General features: G+C 53.1%; 1 protein-coding gene across 2 annotated transcripts in view; it reads left to right on the plus strand.

The window, feature by feature from the left end:
• The window catches only part of PLCG1 (phospholipase C gamma 1), a 53,090-nt gene that overhangs the window by 16,594 nt on the left and 21,017 nt on the right, over positions 1-15,479 (plus strand). For both annotated transcript variants that reach the window (XM_054173756.1, XM_054173757.1), the window contains exons 2-4: positions 8,002-8,154; positions 9,912-10,005; positions 10,517-10,564. In XM_054173756.1, the coding sequence (XP_054029731.1) occupies positions 8,002-8,154; positions 9,912-10,005; positions 10,517-10,564 (295 nt within the window). The remainder of the gene's footprint in view (positions 1-8,001; positions 8,155-9,911; positions 10,006-10,516; positions 10,565-15,479) is intronic.

Consider the following 15,479-nt stretch of genomic DNA (forward strand, 5'->3'; position numbering starts at 1 on the left):
CTTACAGTCAGGGCTTTTTCTGATTCTCACCCCAGCAGCAATAAGGGTAAGGGTGCACAAGAAGCTGGGAGGGGACTCAGCAGGGACAGCCAACTCCAGCTGACCAGGGGGATATTCCAGACCATATGACATTGTGCTCAGCAATAAAATCTGGGGGGAAGTAAGTAAGGGAGGGGGATGTTCAGAGTGATGGCTTTGTCATCCCAAGTCACCATTATGGGTGATGGAGCCTGGAGATGGCTGAACATCTGCCTGTGATGGGAAGTGCTGAATGAACTTGTTTTGCTTTGCTGCCTGGGTAGCTTTTGCTTTACCTGTTGAACTGTCTTTAACTCAGCTGAAGAGGTTTCTTACTTTTACCCTTTGGATTCTCTCCTCCCTGCCACTGGGGGCAGGGAAAGAAAAGGGGCAGCATGGGGCTGAGCTGCCAGCCGGGGTTGAACCATGACAGTGTCTGGAGGGGAAAAGAGCTTTACTTGCATCTTCTCCTGAGGCAAGAGAGGTGTTTGCATCTTACAGCAACAAGAGCAGTGGGATCCAACAAGCCCTTGAGCACTGGGGTGGCTGTGTCCCACCTTGGGACAGCAGTGGGGCTGAGAGAGCTTTGGCCAGGGTTTTGGTGCCTCAGTGAAAGGGCAGCATGGCCAGTTTGAGTTCCTGGAGGGTGCAGGATTTGCTGGGGCACAAGGCACTGCTGGTTTGGTGTTCATGTTGGCTTCCACGGATGCCTCAGCCATCCCTCCTGCCCTCTGAAAAAAAATAGTGAGGTTAAATGAAAGGCCTCAGCTTGTTTCTTCTTGTTCTGTCTGGAGAAGCCCTCTGTTAATGGCAGGGGACTGTCCTTTGGAAAGCTGATAGCGATGCACAGCAGCACCGACGGCAGCGAGCACGGCGGGAGGAGGATGCTGTGACCTCCTGGCTGTGTCTCTGGGCAGAGCTGCTTCATTCCCCATCGCACCCTCTGCTTTAGGCTTTAGATTGAGGGAGGTTTGAGGGGTTGAAAGACTGAGCTGTCGTCACTCTGGAGCCCTGCACCAACGCGGGGTGTGTGTGTGTGTTTCTGCCCGCAGAAATGTGTTTGTAATCCGTTGGGGTCGCCACGCCGCTCCTTGCCAAGGGGCTGCAAAGCGCAGGGCCCCGCTCTGTGCGCCGGTGTGGGCGCAGCCTGCCTTGTGCGAGAGCCACCGGCATTCTGACAGCCGAGCTCAAGCTCGGAGAGTTCCAGTCGGGATGGATGTGGGGCTGGGGCTGCGCAGGGACAAACCCGGGGCCGGCCCCGGAGCTTTGCAGGCGGAAGGGGCTTGGTGAAGAGCAGAGGGCAGGCGGTAGGGCTTCAGACTGTGAGGTGCTGAAGGCGCTGGCCCCGCTCCAGCAGAGCACTTAGCGCAGGCTCGGCTGCTCCCCTGCGCTCTCGGGGGAGTTTGAGTTGGGGTTTTGCTTTTCTTTTTTCTTTTTTTTTTTTAATTGAGTGGTGTTGGGTTGCAGTCAGCAAAGCTGAAACGTTGCGTGGGTGCCGAGCAGGGCTGAGCAGGGCAGATCGTGGGGGGATCGACCAGCTGGTGAGCCCCAGCACAAGGAGGATGGCTGCGGTCCTTCTCCCGATGCCCACAGGTCTTAATATCTACTGCTGGCCTCCACGTCCATCTCAGAGGCTTCCATGGAAATACTGAGAGGGAGATGTTGCTGCTTCACCCTCCATGCTGCTGTCATTTTTACTCACCTCTTGGCTTTTGCCCCCCCCTTTCCCCAGTGTCCTCACTGCCCAGTGCCCTTCAGTGATAGAAAGCCTGGGGATGATCTCAGGATTGTACTCTGGAGGATCCACAATGTTTTGTTCAGCCTGGGGAGGGGAAGGCTCTGGGGTGACCTTATTTCTTTCAGAATAAAGAAAATACGGAGGTGGAGATGTTGCAACCCTCAGAGCCCCTTCCAGGGTGTCCTTATCCCTGCTCATTACAACATCCAATCCATCAGTGGTGAAACGAGGCTTGGACACAGTTTGAGTTGTAGATGACTTTAAGGGTGGGTCTGGTTTGCTGGTAACCAGAGGGTAATTTGGTGGTTGGTTTGTTGTTTTCTTTGTTAAATGGTGTGGGGGTTGGCTCTGGGGTCAGCTTTTTCTTTCTGATGCAACCCCAGCTGAAAGGAAAGCTCTTTGCCCAGAAATGTGACCATGTCTTTTTGGGGCTTAAGTGCTGGGGGCAAGCAGAGGGACAAGCCTTTCTGCTGGTGGTTGGCTGAGGGGGTCTCTGGGAGGCTGTGAGAAGGGCACAACCTGCTAGCAGGGCCACAGTGTGCAACGTGGAAACATGAGGAGCTCAGAGCTTCTCCAGGCTGGGTGGGCTTTGCTGCCTCCTTCCCAGAGCCTCTCCTGGCTGCTGCCTGGGAGAGCTGGAAGATGGCCAACATGCTCCAGACCTCCAATCTCATCCACTGCTTGTCTGTCCCTGCTCAGAGATTTGAGCCCTGCCAGACCACAGAGGGGTTTATGTTCCAGTAGAGAGCTTCCCTCTACCTCTACCATTGCTGTGGCACCAAGCTCTTCCTCCTCTTGCTGCTGTCCCCGTGGGATGGAGCCCTGCAGTGACTGCTGCCTTCAAAGCATGCTCTGGGAGAAGGCTTCTTGGGGAGGAGGAGATGTGGGTCACCCCAGTGACAGGGTACTTACCTTTGAAGGGTTCATCCTGGATTGGCTGCCAGTTGTTCCCCTGCCCAGGCATGCATGTGACTTGTAATGCTGGGACCCCACCAGATGCTCCTTCCCTAGTCTTTGGCTGCATCAGTGGTGGTCAGATATCATTTTATGGAATCACAGAATGGGTTGGGTTGGAAGGAACCTTTAAAGCTCATCTAGTTCAACCCCACTCCTGCAGTGAGCAGGGAGCCTGGGCTGGTGCTGTGTAGAACTGGGACTGTGCAGAACTCCAGGACTGTACTGTGTAGAACTCCAGGACTCACAGCAGCTTGTGGAGCTGACATGAGCAAAACCAGCTAGAGAAAACCCTGGAGAGACCTGAGCTATGGCAAATGGAGCAGTGCCCACAGAGGTGGTGTGTGCCCCGTCTTTGGAACCATTCCAGGTCAGGTTGTTTGGGGCTGTGAGCAATCTGCTCTGATTGCAGATGTCCCTGCTGACTGCAGGGGGGTTGGACTAGATGACCTTTAAAGGTCCCTTCTGACACAAACCATGATATGATTTTTGTGATTCTAAGATGTCTTCATCTTTCCTTCTCCTGTGCATGGTGACTCCCAAGCGTGTGCTGGCCCAGGGGCTCTGGAGGGAGGAGCTGTGGTGGGCTGGTGGCAGGGGCTGGTGCAGGGAAGCAGCATTTCAGTGCTTGCTGTGTCGGGGTGGTGGGATCTGTGTTTGTTGTGCTTCCTGCTAAGTCATTTCCTTCCACGCTGCAGCGGGGCTGGGAAGGTGTTTTGAGTCAGTAGAGACAGTGGGGTTGGAGAGGCTGCTCTGCTGCTCTGCAGCAAGATGAGAGCTGCACAAAGCAAACCCTCAGCTGCCTTCTCCCCAGCACACACAGGCACGTTTGGGAGGGTGAGAGCAATGAGCAAGCAGCTGCAGGCATGCGTGGGCTGGAGGTTTTTGCCCTGCTGCCTCCAGGTGCGAGGCCCTCACCGAATCTGCCCTTCGCCCTAGGAATTCCCTGCATGCTTCTGCCTCTGCCAGGTGCCTGGCTTGCTGCAGGGCTCTTGCCACAGTGTGGATTTGAGCTATGCAGTTTGTAACAACAGCTCTTACTGCTTGCTTACTAACCCCCTGGTGCTCCACGCAGGGCATAGTCAGCATGCAGCAACGTCCCAAAGCAGAGAGCAGACCCCTCTAGCATGAGGCACAGTAGGGTCCTTCATCATTTGGCAATTTCCTTCAGCAGTTATTGCCTGGTGAGCTGCCATGAAAACCCAGCTGCTGGTTCTTCCCCCACTGTGTTGGTCAAACCCTGCATCCTTCAAAGACAGGATTAGTCTTCATGCCCTGGATACAAAGACCTTAACTATGATCTGGGTTTTTAAGAGCTAAAGTGATGTGCTGTGTCCTGAGGGTGTGAGCACATGGGCAGGTTACAGTGGGGTACATGGATGTTCCAACTTCCACCCAACTGATTTCCAAAGGGTAGGTGATGCCTTAAAAAAGTCTCACCCTTACTCAGGGGAACTTGTCTGTCCTCCCTCTGCAGCCCCAAGGCACTGGGTCTTTCACAGAATCACCTGGTTGGAAAAGACCTTAAGATCATCAAGTCCAACCATAACCTAACATTGTGTCCAGTTCTGGGCCCTTCAATTTAAGAAGGACATTGAGACTCTTGAATGTGTCCAGAGAAGGGCAACGAGGCTGGGGAGAGGCCTCGAGCACAAGTCCTACGAGGAGAGGCTGAGGGAGCTGGGATTGTTTAGCCTGGAGAAGAGGAGGCTGAGGGGAGACCTCCTTGCTGTCTACAGCTACCTGAAGGGAGGTTGTAGCCAGGAGAGGGTTGGTCTCTTCTCCCAGGCAACCAGCACCAGAATGAGAGGACACAGTCTCAAGCTGCACCAGGGGAAGTTTAGGCTGGAGGTGAGGAGAAAGTTCTTCCCAGAGAGAGTTGTTAGGCATTGGAATGTGCTGCCCAGGGAGGTGGTGGAGTCACCATCCCTGGAGGTGTTCAAGAGGGGATTGGACATGGCACTTGGTGCCATGGTTTAGTGGTCATGAGGTGTTGGGTGACAGGTTGGACTTGATGATCTTTGAGGTCTCTTCCAACCTTATTGATTCTATGATCTGCCTGTACACAACTGTGAGACCTCATCCAGATATCTTTTGAACACCTCCAGGGATGGTGACTCCACCATTTCTCTGGGCAGCCTGTTCAGTGCTTGATGACTCTTTCAGTGAAGAATTTTTTGCTAATACCCAATCTAAACCTCCCCTGCTGTGACTTGAGGCTGTTTCCTCTTACGTTATCACTTGTTACCTGAGAGAAGAGGTTCACAGCCTCCTTATAGCCAGCCTGAGCAACCCCAGTTGCACCTCACTAGATTGGTGTTCAAGACCCCTCACCAGCATTGTTGCCCTTCTCTGGACCCACTCGAGCACCTCAGTGTCCTTCTTGGCAGTGAGGGGCCCAAAAGTGAACCCAGTATTAGAGGTTTGGCCTCACCAGTGCCCAGTACAGGTCCTGGTCCTGCTGGCCTCACTATTTCTGATAGAAGCCAGGATGCTGCTGGCTTTCTCTGCTCTTGTCCTGGGCTGGTGAGCTTGGGAGGGTTGTTGCAGCGGCCTGGATTCATCCTCTGCTGGGCTGCTGTCATCTACCAGCGCACACCCGTGGTGCTGTAGGGTGTATCCTGCCAAGAGAGGATCCCACCTTCCTCACGTAGGGCTCATGAGTCCCCCTGGAGCCCAGCCCCGCGGCTGCCTCCCTGCGGTGCCGCTTTGCAGCGAGCCCTGCCTCTCCCTGCGCAGCTCGGGGCCGTGGGTACCGAGCCGGCCCCGTTGCTGTCTGGTTCTGAACTGCAGTAAATGGGAGGGAAAGGCGAGTCGATGCGCCCTGAGTGCAGTAAGTGGAGTTTAATGGGGATGGATTGCATGCCAGGTTTGCAGTAATCTCCATCCTACACTGCTCAGAAGCATCAGCTGCTGTGCAGACGTGACTCACAAATGTTGGTATTTGATTCCCCCAGCATTTCAGAAACCATTTTTCCAGGAAATGAGGATTCTTGGGTTTAGTTTGAGCTTTGCTGGGGTTTGGTGGGTTTTTTTCTCCCCTTGTTGCTGCTGTTGTTTTCTCTTTGTTTTATGGCACTGAGAGTCCTTTCTGGGAATTTCCTCCAGAGGGAGCGGCTGGAAGGTACTCCCTTACCAGCATCTCTTCAGTTCCTTCTCTTCACGTGGCGTTCAAGGCTCCAGCATACCCACAGCTGCCCTTTGCAGAGAAGCACAGCTCCAAGGTAGCTGGTTGGGGTTGTCTGCTCCTCTTTTGTGAGCCACAGCTGAAGTTGCCAGGGTGCTGCTGTAGCTAGCCCCACACTGATATTTGCCCTGTCATTCACTGCCAGGACCTGGCAGTCAGCTGTTGCCACCCTGGGCTGTCCCTTATGGTCACATTACTGCCTTATGCTTGGTCACCTTTGAACTGGCCAACCAGGGACAGCTGCTGAGTTATGACACCAAGCCTATGACCCAAGGAGTAGCCTCAGAATGATGCTGTCACTGTGTCCTAGAAGCCTGATGTGATGGTGGTGCTGCCTGTCCAACCCTAGCCATTGCCTGCTGGGCACCATGTAGGAGTTTCATCTGACCATGGCTCGGCTGCTCACAGCTCATGTTGCCCCCTTCAGACATTCCTGAAGGAAGCACACTGACATTATGGATGTGTGGGAGGATAATGAACATAAGCACAGCTCCCTGGAGCCACCAGCCCTGGCCAGGGTAACATGCTGTGGCAGATCCACACAGAGGTGATTGCTTCATCCCTCTTTGGCAAAGAGGGACAATGTTTTCTTGATGTAGATGACATCTGTATGAAGGCATGGACTGTGCTGGGAGGATGCCAGTGGGGCTGGGGGGAGATGCCAGACACAATTGAGGGTGAAAGTGGAGAGGGGGAAGGCAAAGGCACCATCAAATTGTTTAAACCAAGAATCAAGTCAGATTGCAGCATCAAACTTGAATTTGCAGAGTAGTGGATCTTAAATCTTCGGTGTTAGTAAGATGTGATCGTTCAAGAAGGTTTTCATCCAGCTGGGCAGGAGGCTGGGACCTCACAGGGTTCACTGCTGTAGAAAAGCTTTTGTTAAAAAAGGAGCAAGTTGCTGTCTTGAAAAACAAAACCAGCAGAGCTCAGTTTGCAGATGTGTGGTGATGGGCAGAGGAAGAGGAAAGCATGAGGTGTGAAGCTAGAGGGTGAAGGAGCTTGTGGCAGTGCTGCCCTCTGCTCATGGTATCTGGAGAGCACCTGGAGTGACACATCCAACCAAGGAAGCCAGTGAGAAGGGGCTGTGCTTACAGACTGTGCTGCACAGCCAGTGTGTGTGCAGCAAGAGGTGTGCAAGGCTGGTGATAACATCACTGTGCTGCTTTGAAAGGTTGAGGAGCAAGCTGGGGCTCTTGAAGAGCTTCTCAAAGGTGCGAAATGAGGGCACTTCTCTAGGAGGACTTGGGCACCTGTGGCTGCACTGAGGACCAGCCTGGCAGGGCTGTGCTAGAGCTCTGGATGCTTCTTCAGCCTGGGCCATCGGCAGTATCAGGAGAGCAGTGGGAAGCTGCTGTGATGGTCACCTGTTGCCTAAATGCAGTGAGACCCTCTGCAAGGCACCAAACGGCACCTACCTGCCATCCTCAGACATCTGGCAGCTCTCTGGTCCTGGGGCAGCCATCCCCTCCTTGCTTTCCAGCATAGCCAGGGAAGCACAGTTTGCTTTCAGAGCCTGGTACCCTAGTTCCATAGGCATGCCTGGGCCTGTCATCATAGAATCAATAAGGTTGGAAAAGACCTCAGAGATCATCAAGTCCAACCTGTCACCCAACACCTCATGACTAACTAAACCATGTGCCACGTCCAATCCCTTTTTGAACACCTCCAGGGATGGTGATTACACCACCTCCTGGGCAGCACATTCCAATGCCTAACAACTCTCTCTGGGAAGAACTTTCTCCTCACCTCCAGCCTAAACTTCCCCTGGTACAGTGTCCTCTTATTCTGGTGCTGATTGCCTGGGAGAGGAGACCAACCCCCACCTGTCTACAACCTCCCTTCAGGTAGGTATAGAGAGCAATAAGGTCTTCCCTGAGCCTCCTCTTCTCCAGGCTAAGCAACCCCAGCTCCCTCAGCCTCTCCTCACAGAGCTGTGCTCCAAAGCCATCCCCAGCCTCGTGGCCCTTCCCTGGTCATGTGGTGGGTGGTAACTCAGCACTGCAGATGACTGTAGCCAATTCATCCATGCCCTTCCTTCTCCACCAGTGTGGGCATTTCAAACTAGTTGCTGAGCTCCCCTTTTCTCTTTGCTTTCTCCCAGTGGACATTCGTGAAATCAAGGAGATCCGCCCGGGGAGGAACTCGCGCGACTTTGACCGGTACCAGGAGGATCCTTGCTTCCGCCCGGAGCAGTCCCACTGCTTCGTTGTCCTCTACGGCACAGAGTTCCGGCTGAAGACCCTCAGCTTGCAAGGTAGAGCCCTCCTGGGGCCGTACTAGGGCAGGCTTGGGCAGGCACCTCATCACCACAGGACCCAAACTTCCAATGCATCCTTTCATGAGGGAGCTGGAAGGTATCCCTGGGCAGATGCTCTTTCCAACACACAGAGGAGCTGGCTTTGGAAGAAGGTGACAGTGGTTGCCTGCAGGGTTCCAGTCTCTAGTTTGGTCAGTTAATTCACCCAGGAAACACAAAAGTTGGGTGAACTGAATCAGAGAATTGTTAGGGTTGGGAGGGACCTCAGGGATGATCCAGTTCCAACCCCCCTGCCATGGGCAGGGACATCTCACACTAGAGCAGGCTGCTCCCAGCCACATCCAGCCTGGCCTTAAGAACCTCCAGGGATGAGGCTTCCACCACCTCCCTGGGCAACCTGTGCCAGTGTCTCACCAGCCTCATGGGGAAAAATTTCTTCCTAACATCCAATCTGAATCTACCCATTTCTAGTTTTGTTCTATTCCTCCCAGTCCTATCACTCTCTGACACCCTAAAAAGTCCCTCCCCAGCTTTCTTGCAGCCCCACTTCAGATACTGGCAGGCCACAATAAGGTCTCCTCAGAGCCTTCTCTTCTGCACACTGAACAGCCCCAACTCCCTCAGTCTGTTGCTCTTAGTTCAAGTGTGTGCTGGAAATCAGGTGGTTTATCTCGGCGTGGCTTGTTGGTGTTCATCAGCTGCCTTGTGGTAACCAGCCCCACACATCCAGTGGTAACACCTCACCCACTTCTGCTTTGCAATTCTGGGTGAGAAAACACTGCCAGTGGCAAACAGTGACTCACAAATCCTCCATGCCTCCAAGGTGTTGGCCCTGGATTTCATCAATGCAACAATCTCTTGACTTGTGGCTGGGTACTCCAAGTCCAGCTTATGTTTGGTTGTTGAGAGAGAGGAAGTTCATGCTGTTGAGTGTCCTTCTGCTCAGATGGAGGACAGGCTCTCAGGCACTGGCTGTATTTCAGCTCACAGCCAATATCTTTGGCTAACAGCACACAGTCTGGTATCTTATTTAAACCCATCTAGTGGAGGCAGCCACGCTGAGTTAGAATCATAGAATCAACCAGGTTGGAAAAGACCTCAGAGATCATCAACTCCAACCTATTACCTAACACCTCATGACAACTAAACCATGGCTTCAAGTGCCACATCCAGTCCTTTTTTGAACACCTCCAGGGATGGTGACTCCACCACTTCCCTGGGCAGCACATTCCAATGGCAAATTATTCTTTCTGTGAAGAGCTTCCTCCTCACCTCCAGCCTAAACTTCCCCTGGCACAGCTTGAGACTGTGTCCTCTTGTTCTGCCACTGGTTGCCTGGGAAGTTTTTAATATCCATGGCAAATCTGCTTTCTGGCTGGTGCTTTGGGACACAGGGACAGAGACAGCACTTCTGCTCTCAGAAAGGACTGAGCTGCTGAGAGGCAGGTCATGGAGGAGCTGTCACACATTCCTAAGGAGGTGCTGGCCTGTCAGCCAGGGCATTACTGTTTGGGAACAAAGATAACTCCCCAGCTATCTGTAACTGAAGGGAGATGGGCATCCCAGGGGAGGGGAGCAGGAGTTCCACAAGGAGAAGAGTCAGCCAGGGCATCTGTACAAGAGGGAGCTGTTTTTAGACAGGGGATGGAGGAAACAGTAGGGAATATAAGATGCTGGGGAGAGTCCCAAGAAGTTTGGGTTGGTGATCAGCTTCTGTGTCCCTTCCTCCCATTTCTCCTGTGCACTTTCCACAGCCACCTCTGAGGATGAGGTCAATATGTGGATCAAGGGGCTGAACTGGCTGGTGGCAGACACTCTAAGGGCTGCTACCCCCCTGCAGATTGAAAGGTGAGGAACTTGTTCTTGTCCTGCACTTGTTTTCTTTTTTCCCTTTTCTGTCCTTCTTATGACAGAAATAGGTGAGCAGAGTGACAACATCTCCTCCCCTCTCCCAACTATGCTGACCTGGCCCTCCTGCCTCTGCTCTCGAGAGCCTTCATCCTGTTGACCCCAAGTGCTTACATCATTGGTGGCCAGAGTTTGATCCCACACACAGGGAGCAGGAGCTGTACCACAAAGCAGATGGTTTTATTTGTGTGCAGCCTGTGCTGTCTGTAGAGCCAAGTGCAGAAGAGCAAACCTTCGGTTTGTTTGTCTTCTCCATGGACTCGCCTCCAGGCAGAGATGGTTTTAAAGGAGACAGGTGGTCACTGGGAGAGGGAGCAGAGCCCAGCGGGCAGCAGGGCTGTGGGGGTGGGTGGTGTGGCACTGAGCATTTTCCACAGGTGGGAGCAAAGCAAGCAGGTTTCTTGTTGAGGAGCTGGGGCTAAGGGTGTCCGTGTTTGTGCCTCCCGCTCAGGTGGCTCCGGAAGCAGTTCTACTCGCTGGATCGCAACCGGGAAGACAGGTGAGAGGAGAGGGACCCCTCGCTGGCACAGATGTGCACAGGCATGGAAAGGTTGGAGCTGGAAAGTCTCACCTTTGCCTTGAAACCCCAGCCTTTGCTTTGGGCTTTTTGTTTGGCTCTTTAGGTGTTTAATTTTCATTTCCAAGGAACCTTAATGCAAGTCCCAGTACTTCTCTAGCTGACTTTTACTGAACTCAGAATTAACACCCCCAGGACTGTCTTGTTTCCCTGACCCATGTCCCTGCTGTTTAAACCCAGTAACATCTTGAGAGCCCATAGCCATCTCTTCACCCCCAGCTGGCTTCAGCCAAGGAAGCAGTCACCAAGGAGCAAACAATCACAGAATCATTAAAGCTGGAAACCCCCCTGTATGATCATCAAGTCCACCTGTCAACCCAACACCACCATGGCCACTAAACCATGTCCCAGAGTGCCATGGCTACATGTCTTTTGAACAGCTGCAGGGATGGTGACTCCACCATCTCCCTGGGCAGCCTGTTCCAATGCCTGAGCACTCTTGCAGTGAAGAAATTTTTACTAGTCTCCAATCTAAACTTCCCCTGGCCCAATGTCAGGCCATCTCCTCTCATTGTATTACTTGGTACTAGGGAGAAGTGGTTGTAACCACACCACCAGGGCTGAACTGCCTTGTTTGTTACTCTCCACCCTGTTTGGTTTCTTCTGCTCTGAGGTCCATGAAACCATGGATCATCCTGCTGCTTGGTTTCTAGACTGATGAACTGTAGCAGGACCATTGTTTGTGAGGTTCTTGGGTGAATGCTTAGTGGTGCCTGAGCAGGTGAAATGTCATGCTTGAACCTGTCATGAGGAGATAAGGGCATTGGGTCCTGACCTGTCATGAGGAGATAAGGGAGAGGACATTTCCCTGTTGAGAAGCCTCTGCTCTCTATCCCTGCTGCCATCACCTGCTTTCCTTGGCCACATGTCAGCTGCCAGTCTCCTCTTCCTGAGGAGACTGTTACTTTCCAGGGACAAAAGGAGGGGCACACTTTTCCCCACAGCATGAGCTGAGCCCATTAACCTTTCAGCACTGATTTCCACAGTCCTGTGCTCCTCTGGAGGGGGCAGTGCTGGAGACATCACTCATGCATCAACTCCTGCACCTAGGCATGAGGAGCACCCAGGCCCTGTCTGCCCCTTTCATGTGCTCAGGTGCCCAGACAGAGCTCACTGCAGGGCACTGGGCAGGTCTCTGGTCTCCAGAGCATCCTTTGCTTGGTCCCTGCTAACACCATTGGTCTGCTACCCATTTCCATGCTTCACCCTGAGCCCTGGAGTAATTTTTCTCCTTGCAGCAAGTTCCTGCCAAGAAACTCTCTCTGTGAACCTGTGCTGGGGACATGCCACTGGGGAACTGTGGGTGACCATGATCAGAGAGGTCAGTCCTGTGGATGGTCAGGTGAAAATCAATGCTCTGTGCTCAGCAGGAGTGAGCAAATCCTCTCATCCTGCTTTGGCCCCTGTGTACCTCCCTCCCAGATGCAGCCAGGACAGACATAGTGACTTGCTCTTGGGCTGCTGGGGGTGAATCCAGCCTGTCCACATCTGGGAGCAGAGCAGGAGTGTGTTGTGCTGGGGAGATCCTGGAGCACTGGGCATTTTTGCCTTTGCAATGATTTCTGTCATGGTATTGCGAGAGCACAGCTGGGTGCACAGGGATTTTGTGGAGGAGGGATAAATCCTGGCAGAGGGGGAAAGGGAAAGAAAGGAGCCTTTAAACTGTTGCAGCTGCTCTGCATGTGCCACACACCTTTCCAGTCCAGGCTTGGGGTTTATATGTGCTGTACTTGTTTGCAGTGGTGACCAGGCATAATAGTTCCCAACTCAGCAGTGGTGAGCAGTGGGACTGAGACAGGGGTGGCTGCAGGGGGAGGGTTGGAAGGCAAATGGAGAAAAAGTGTTCAAAATGGCTTCTTTTCCTCATGCAGTTGCTCTGTGAAACTGATGAAGTGGCATCCTGGCAGGACGAGAGATTGAATATATAGATTTGTCTGCCCAAGGCACGCTCAGCAGAGCTGGAAGCCAGCCTTTTGCATCTCTCCTGTTGGTTTGCTTTTCATCATCTTTCTATCAGCATTCAGAACTAAGCCAGCAAAATGCAGAATGCTCCTTTGTGGGTGTTGGTCTCTTCTCACAAGTCACAGCTGACAGGACACGAGGAAATGGCTTCAGGTTACACCAGGGGAGGTTTAGGTCAGACATCAGGAAAAACTTCTGTACCAAAAGGGTTATCAAAGACTGGAACAGGCTGCCTGGGGAAGTATCACAGTATCACTAAGGCTGGAAGAGACCTCAAAGCTCATCAAGTCCAATCTGTCACCACAGACCTCATGACTAGACCATGGCACCAAGTGCCACGTCCAATCCCCTCTTGAACACCTCCAGGGATGGTGACTCCACCACCTCCACCTCCCTGGGTAAAGTGATTGAATGCCCATCCCTGGGTGTATCTAAAAGCCCTCTAGGTATGGTGCTCAAGGACATGGTGTAGCAGTGGCTCTGGCAGAGTTAGATAATGGTTGGACTGGATGAGCTCGAAGGTCTTTCTCCATCCATAGTGATCCTGTGATTCCCTGTCCGTGAGGAGAAGGGGGCTCTCGGCAAAGGGTTGCTGCTCCAGCCTGGGCAGGGAAAAAAGGGCAAGATAGAAGTGAAGGGGGAATGCAGAAAGTTTTTTAGGTCTCCCCATTTTACAAGCATCCCTGTGCTTCCTGCCAAGTAGGGACAGCAGTTAGGAGGCCATCTCTTGGATGAAATCTTTGCTGTTCTGAGGCGTTCCAGCATGAGCTTTGGTGGTGCTGGACTCTTTGCTTTTGCAGAATGGGTTTGAAAAGGAGAAACCCAGAGAGTTGTGGTTGCCTTTTGTTTTAAACTTTTTAATTTATTGGGTTTTTTTTTGCAAACCATCCTTGGTCCTTTCCAGCAGGGGCAGGTTTTTGGCAGCTGAAGAAATGGTCCCTGGTGTTGCCGTGCCCCAGGCCCCAGCCTCCTGTGCCGGAGCCCTTTCCCCTCCGCCTTCTGCCTGCGCATACCTTCCAGCACGCCACAGATGTTGGCTGTTTTCACTGGCTGCTGGGCCTGTGGATATTTGTTTTTCCAAGGGAGGTTAGGTGGAAAAAGGAGGATAACAGGATGCTGGGTTTTTTTTTTCCCTAGCTGCTGCGGAGGAGAGTGTTTCACCCCAGCTAGGAGAGCCGCCCGTGGCTGGGAGCAAGTCGCAGTGCTGGGGAATGTTTTCCTCCCCTGTGAGAGGGCTGGCTCTGTCCTTCAGCCTGTTTGTCAGAACACCCTAAAAAACTTCCCTAGGAGAAATTAGTTTGTTTATTTGGTTTTTACTTTCTACTCTCAGAATAGTACTGAGCTGTTTATCCAAGGTCTCCAGCACTTTAACATTATTAAGACCACATGGTGAATAAAATCCTTCCACAACCCATCCTGCTGCTGCTGCAGAGGGGAAGTGATGGTCACAGCTCTTGTCTCTCCTGGTGCCATCACATTGATGAGCAGTGTGGAGGTCCAACACCTCCCTGTGAAACAGCCCAGTGTTACCAGAGCCAACCACTGCCTCCAGCCCACTGCTGGCCCTGCTGCTCAGCCCCTCCTGATCTTTCTCCCAGAGCTTTTCTGCTGTCTCAGCCTCTCACCCAGGGGAAATTGCTGTTGGGTGGCTCTGGAGATTCTGGGTGGCCCATTGGGTGTCCTATGGCCATGCTGTGGTCCTTGACGTATGAGAACATCTCTCAGGAGTGACCATTGTGCTCCTGACTTGCTGCCCCAAACACTGCCCCATTTCAGGTCCTGTCATACAGGACCCTGTAACTGGGACCCTTCTGCCTTTGGGGCTTGCATCTCACCCTGCACATGACCATGGATTCAAGGCATGCTGGAGAAGGGAAAGGGCAGGATCCCCTCCTCAAAATGCTCACCATGAGCCCCAGGGGTACCTTCTCCTGCTGGCGGAGGTGCAGTGGGGAGATAGCAAAGCTGCCCCTTGTGCTGAGACTGCATTGCTGGCTCTGTAGCTCACACAGCCAGGAGGGAAGGGGATGCTGGTGCCATCTGACTACTTGTTGGGTTTTTTTCCTGTCTGCATGGTCCTTGGCTGTCTGGGTGCTGGCCTTAGGCATGGCATGGCAGACAGGGCAGGTCCTGCTCTGGCCATCTTTGCATCCCAGTCCCCTCTGGCTCTCAGCCTGGAAACAAGGGCTCTCTGTGTCCCACCAGCTGTGGCAGCCCTGGTCTCTGCAGCACCTGACACCAGCTGGTTTCTCACACTCCTTGGGGCTCCCTCTGTCCCTGCTCCATCCTGTGGCACTGAAGATCACCCTGTTTCCAGGGGAGATGGTAAAAGAGATGTGGTTCAGGCTACCCCTCTATACCACTGCAGATGACAGTGTGATCCCTGCACAGGACACTTTTCCTGGCATGTTTGTATTTCTGTCCCAAAGCCATTCCCAGGGCCAGACCTGCCTTGAGCTTTGGGGGATAGGGGAGCATCCTGTAGGCGCTGGGCTCCCACCTGCTCAGTGGGAGGCAAAAGCAGTGTCTGTGATTGCTGGGACAGCCTTGGAGAAGTTGCTTTTAAGGCAGGAGCTGCCACAAAAAATAGGATTGCAATGCAGACTTTTCTGCTTCTTACATCCTGCCCAAGGGAGACATCTACCTTCCTCCTCACTGCAGGGTTGTTGCCCCATGGGGGGACAATGCCAGAGCAGGCAGGGGCAGCGCAGGGCTTCTCACTGCCTGTCTCTGCCTGCCTGGGTGTAGGATCCTGCTTGAGATTGGCACTGGAGCCCTCCCCAGTCTGGGAACTGGCATGTTTGGAGCAAAGGTCCTCATGAGGAGGACAGTCACACCAGGTGCCACGTGGCAGTGGCTGGGGGAGTGCAGCTGG

The sequence above is a fragment of the Dryobates pubescens genome, chromosome 26 (genome assembly GCF_014839835.1).
Source record: "Dryobates pubescens isolate bDryPub1 chromosome 26, bDryPub1.pri, whole genome shotgun sequence".
NCBI classification, from domain to species: Eukaryota; Metazoa; Chordata; class Aves; order Piciformes; family Picidae; genus Dryobates; species Dryobates pubescens.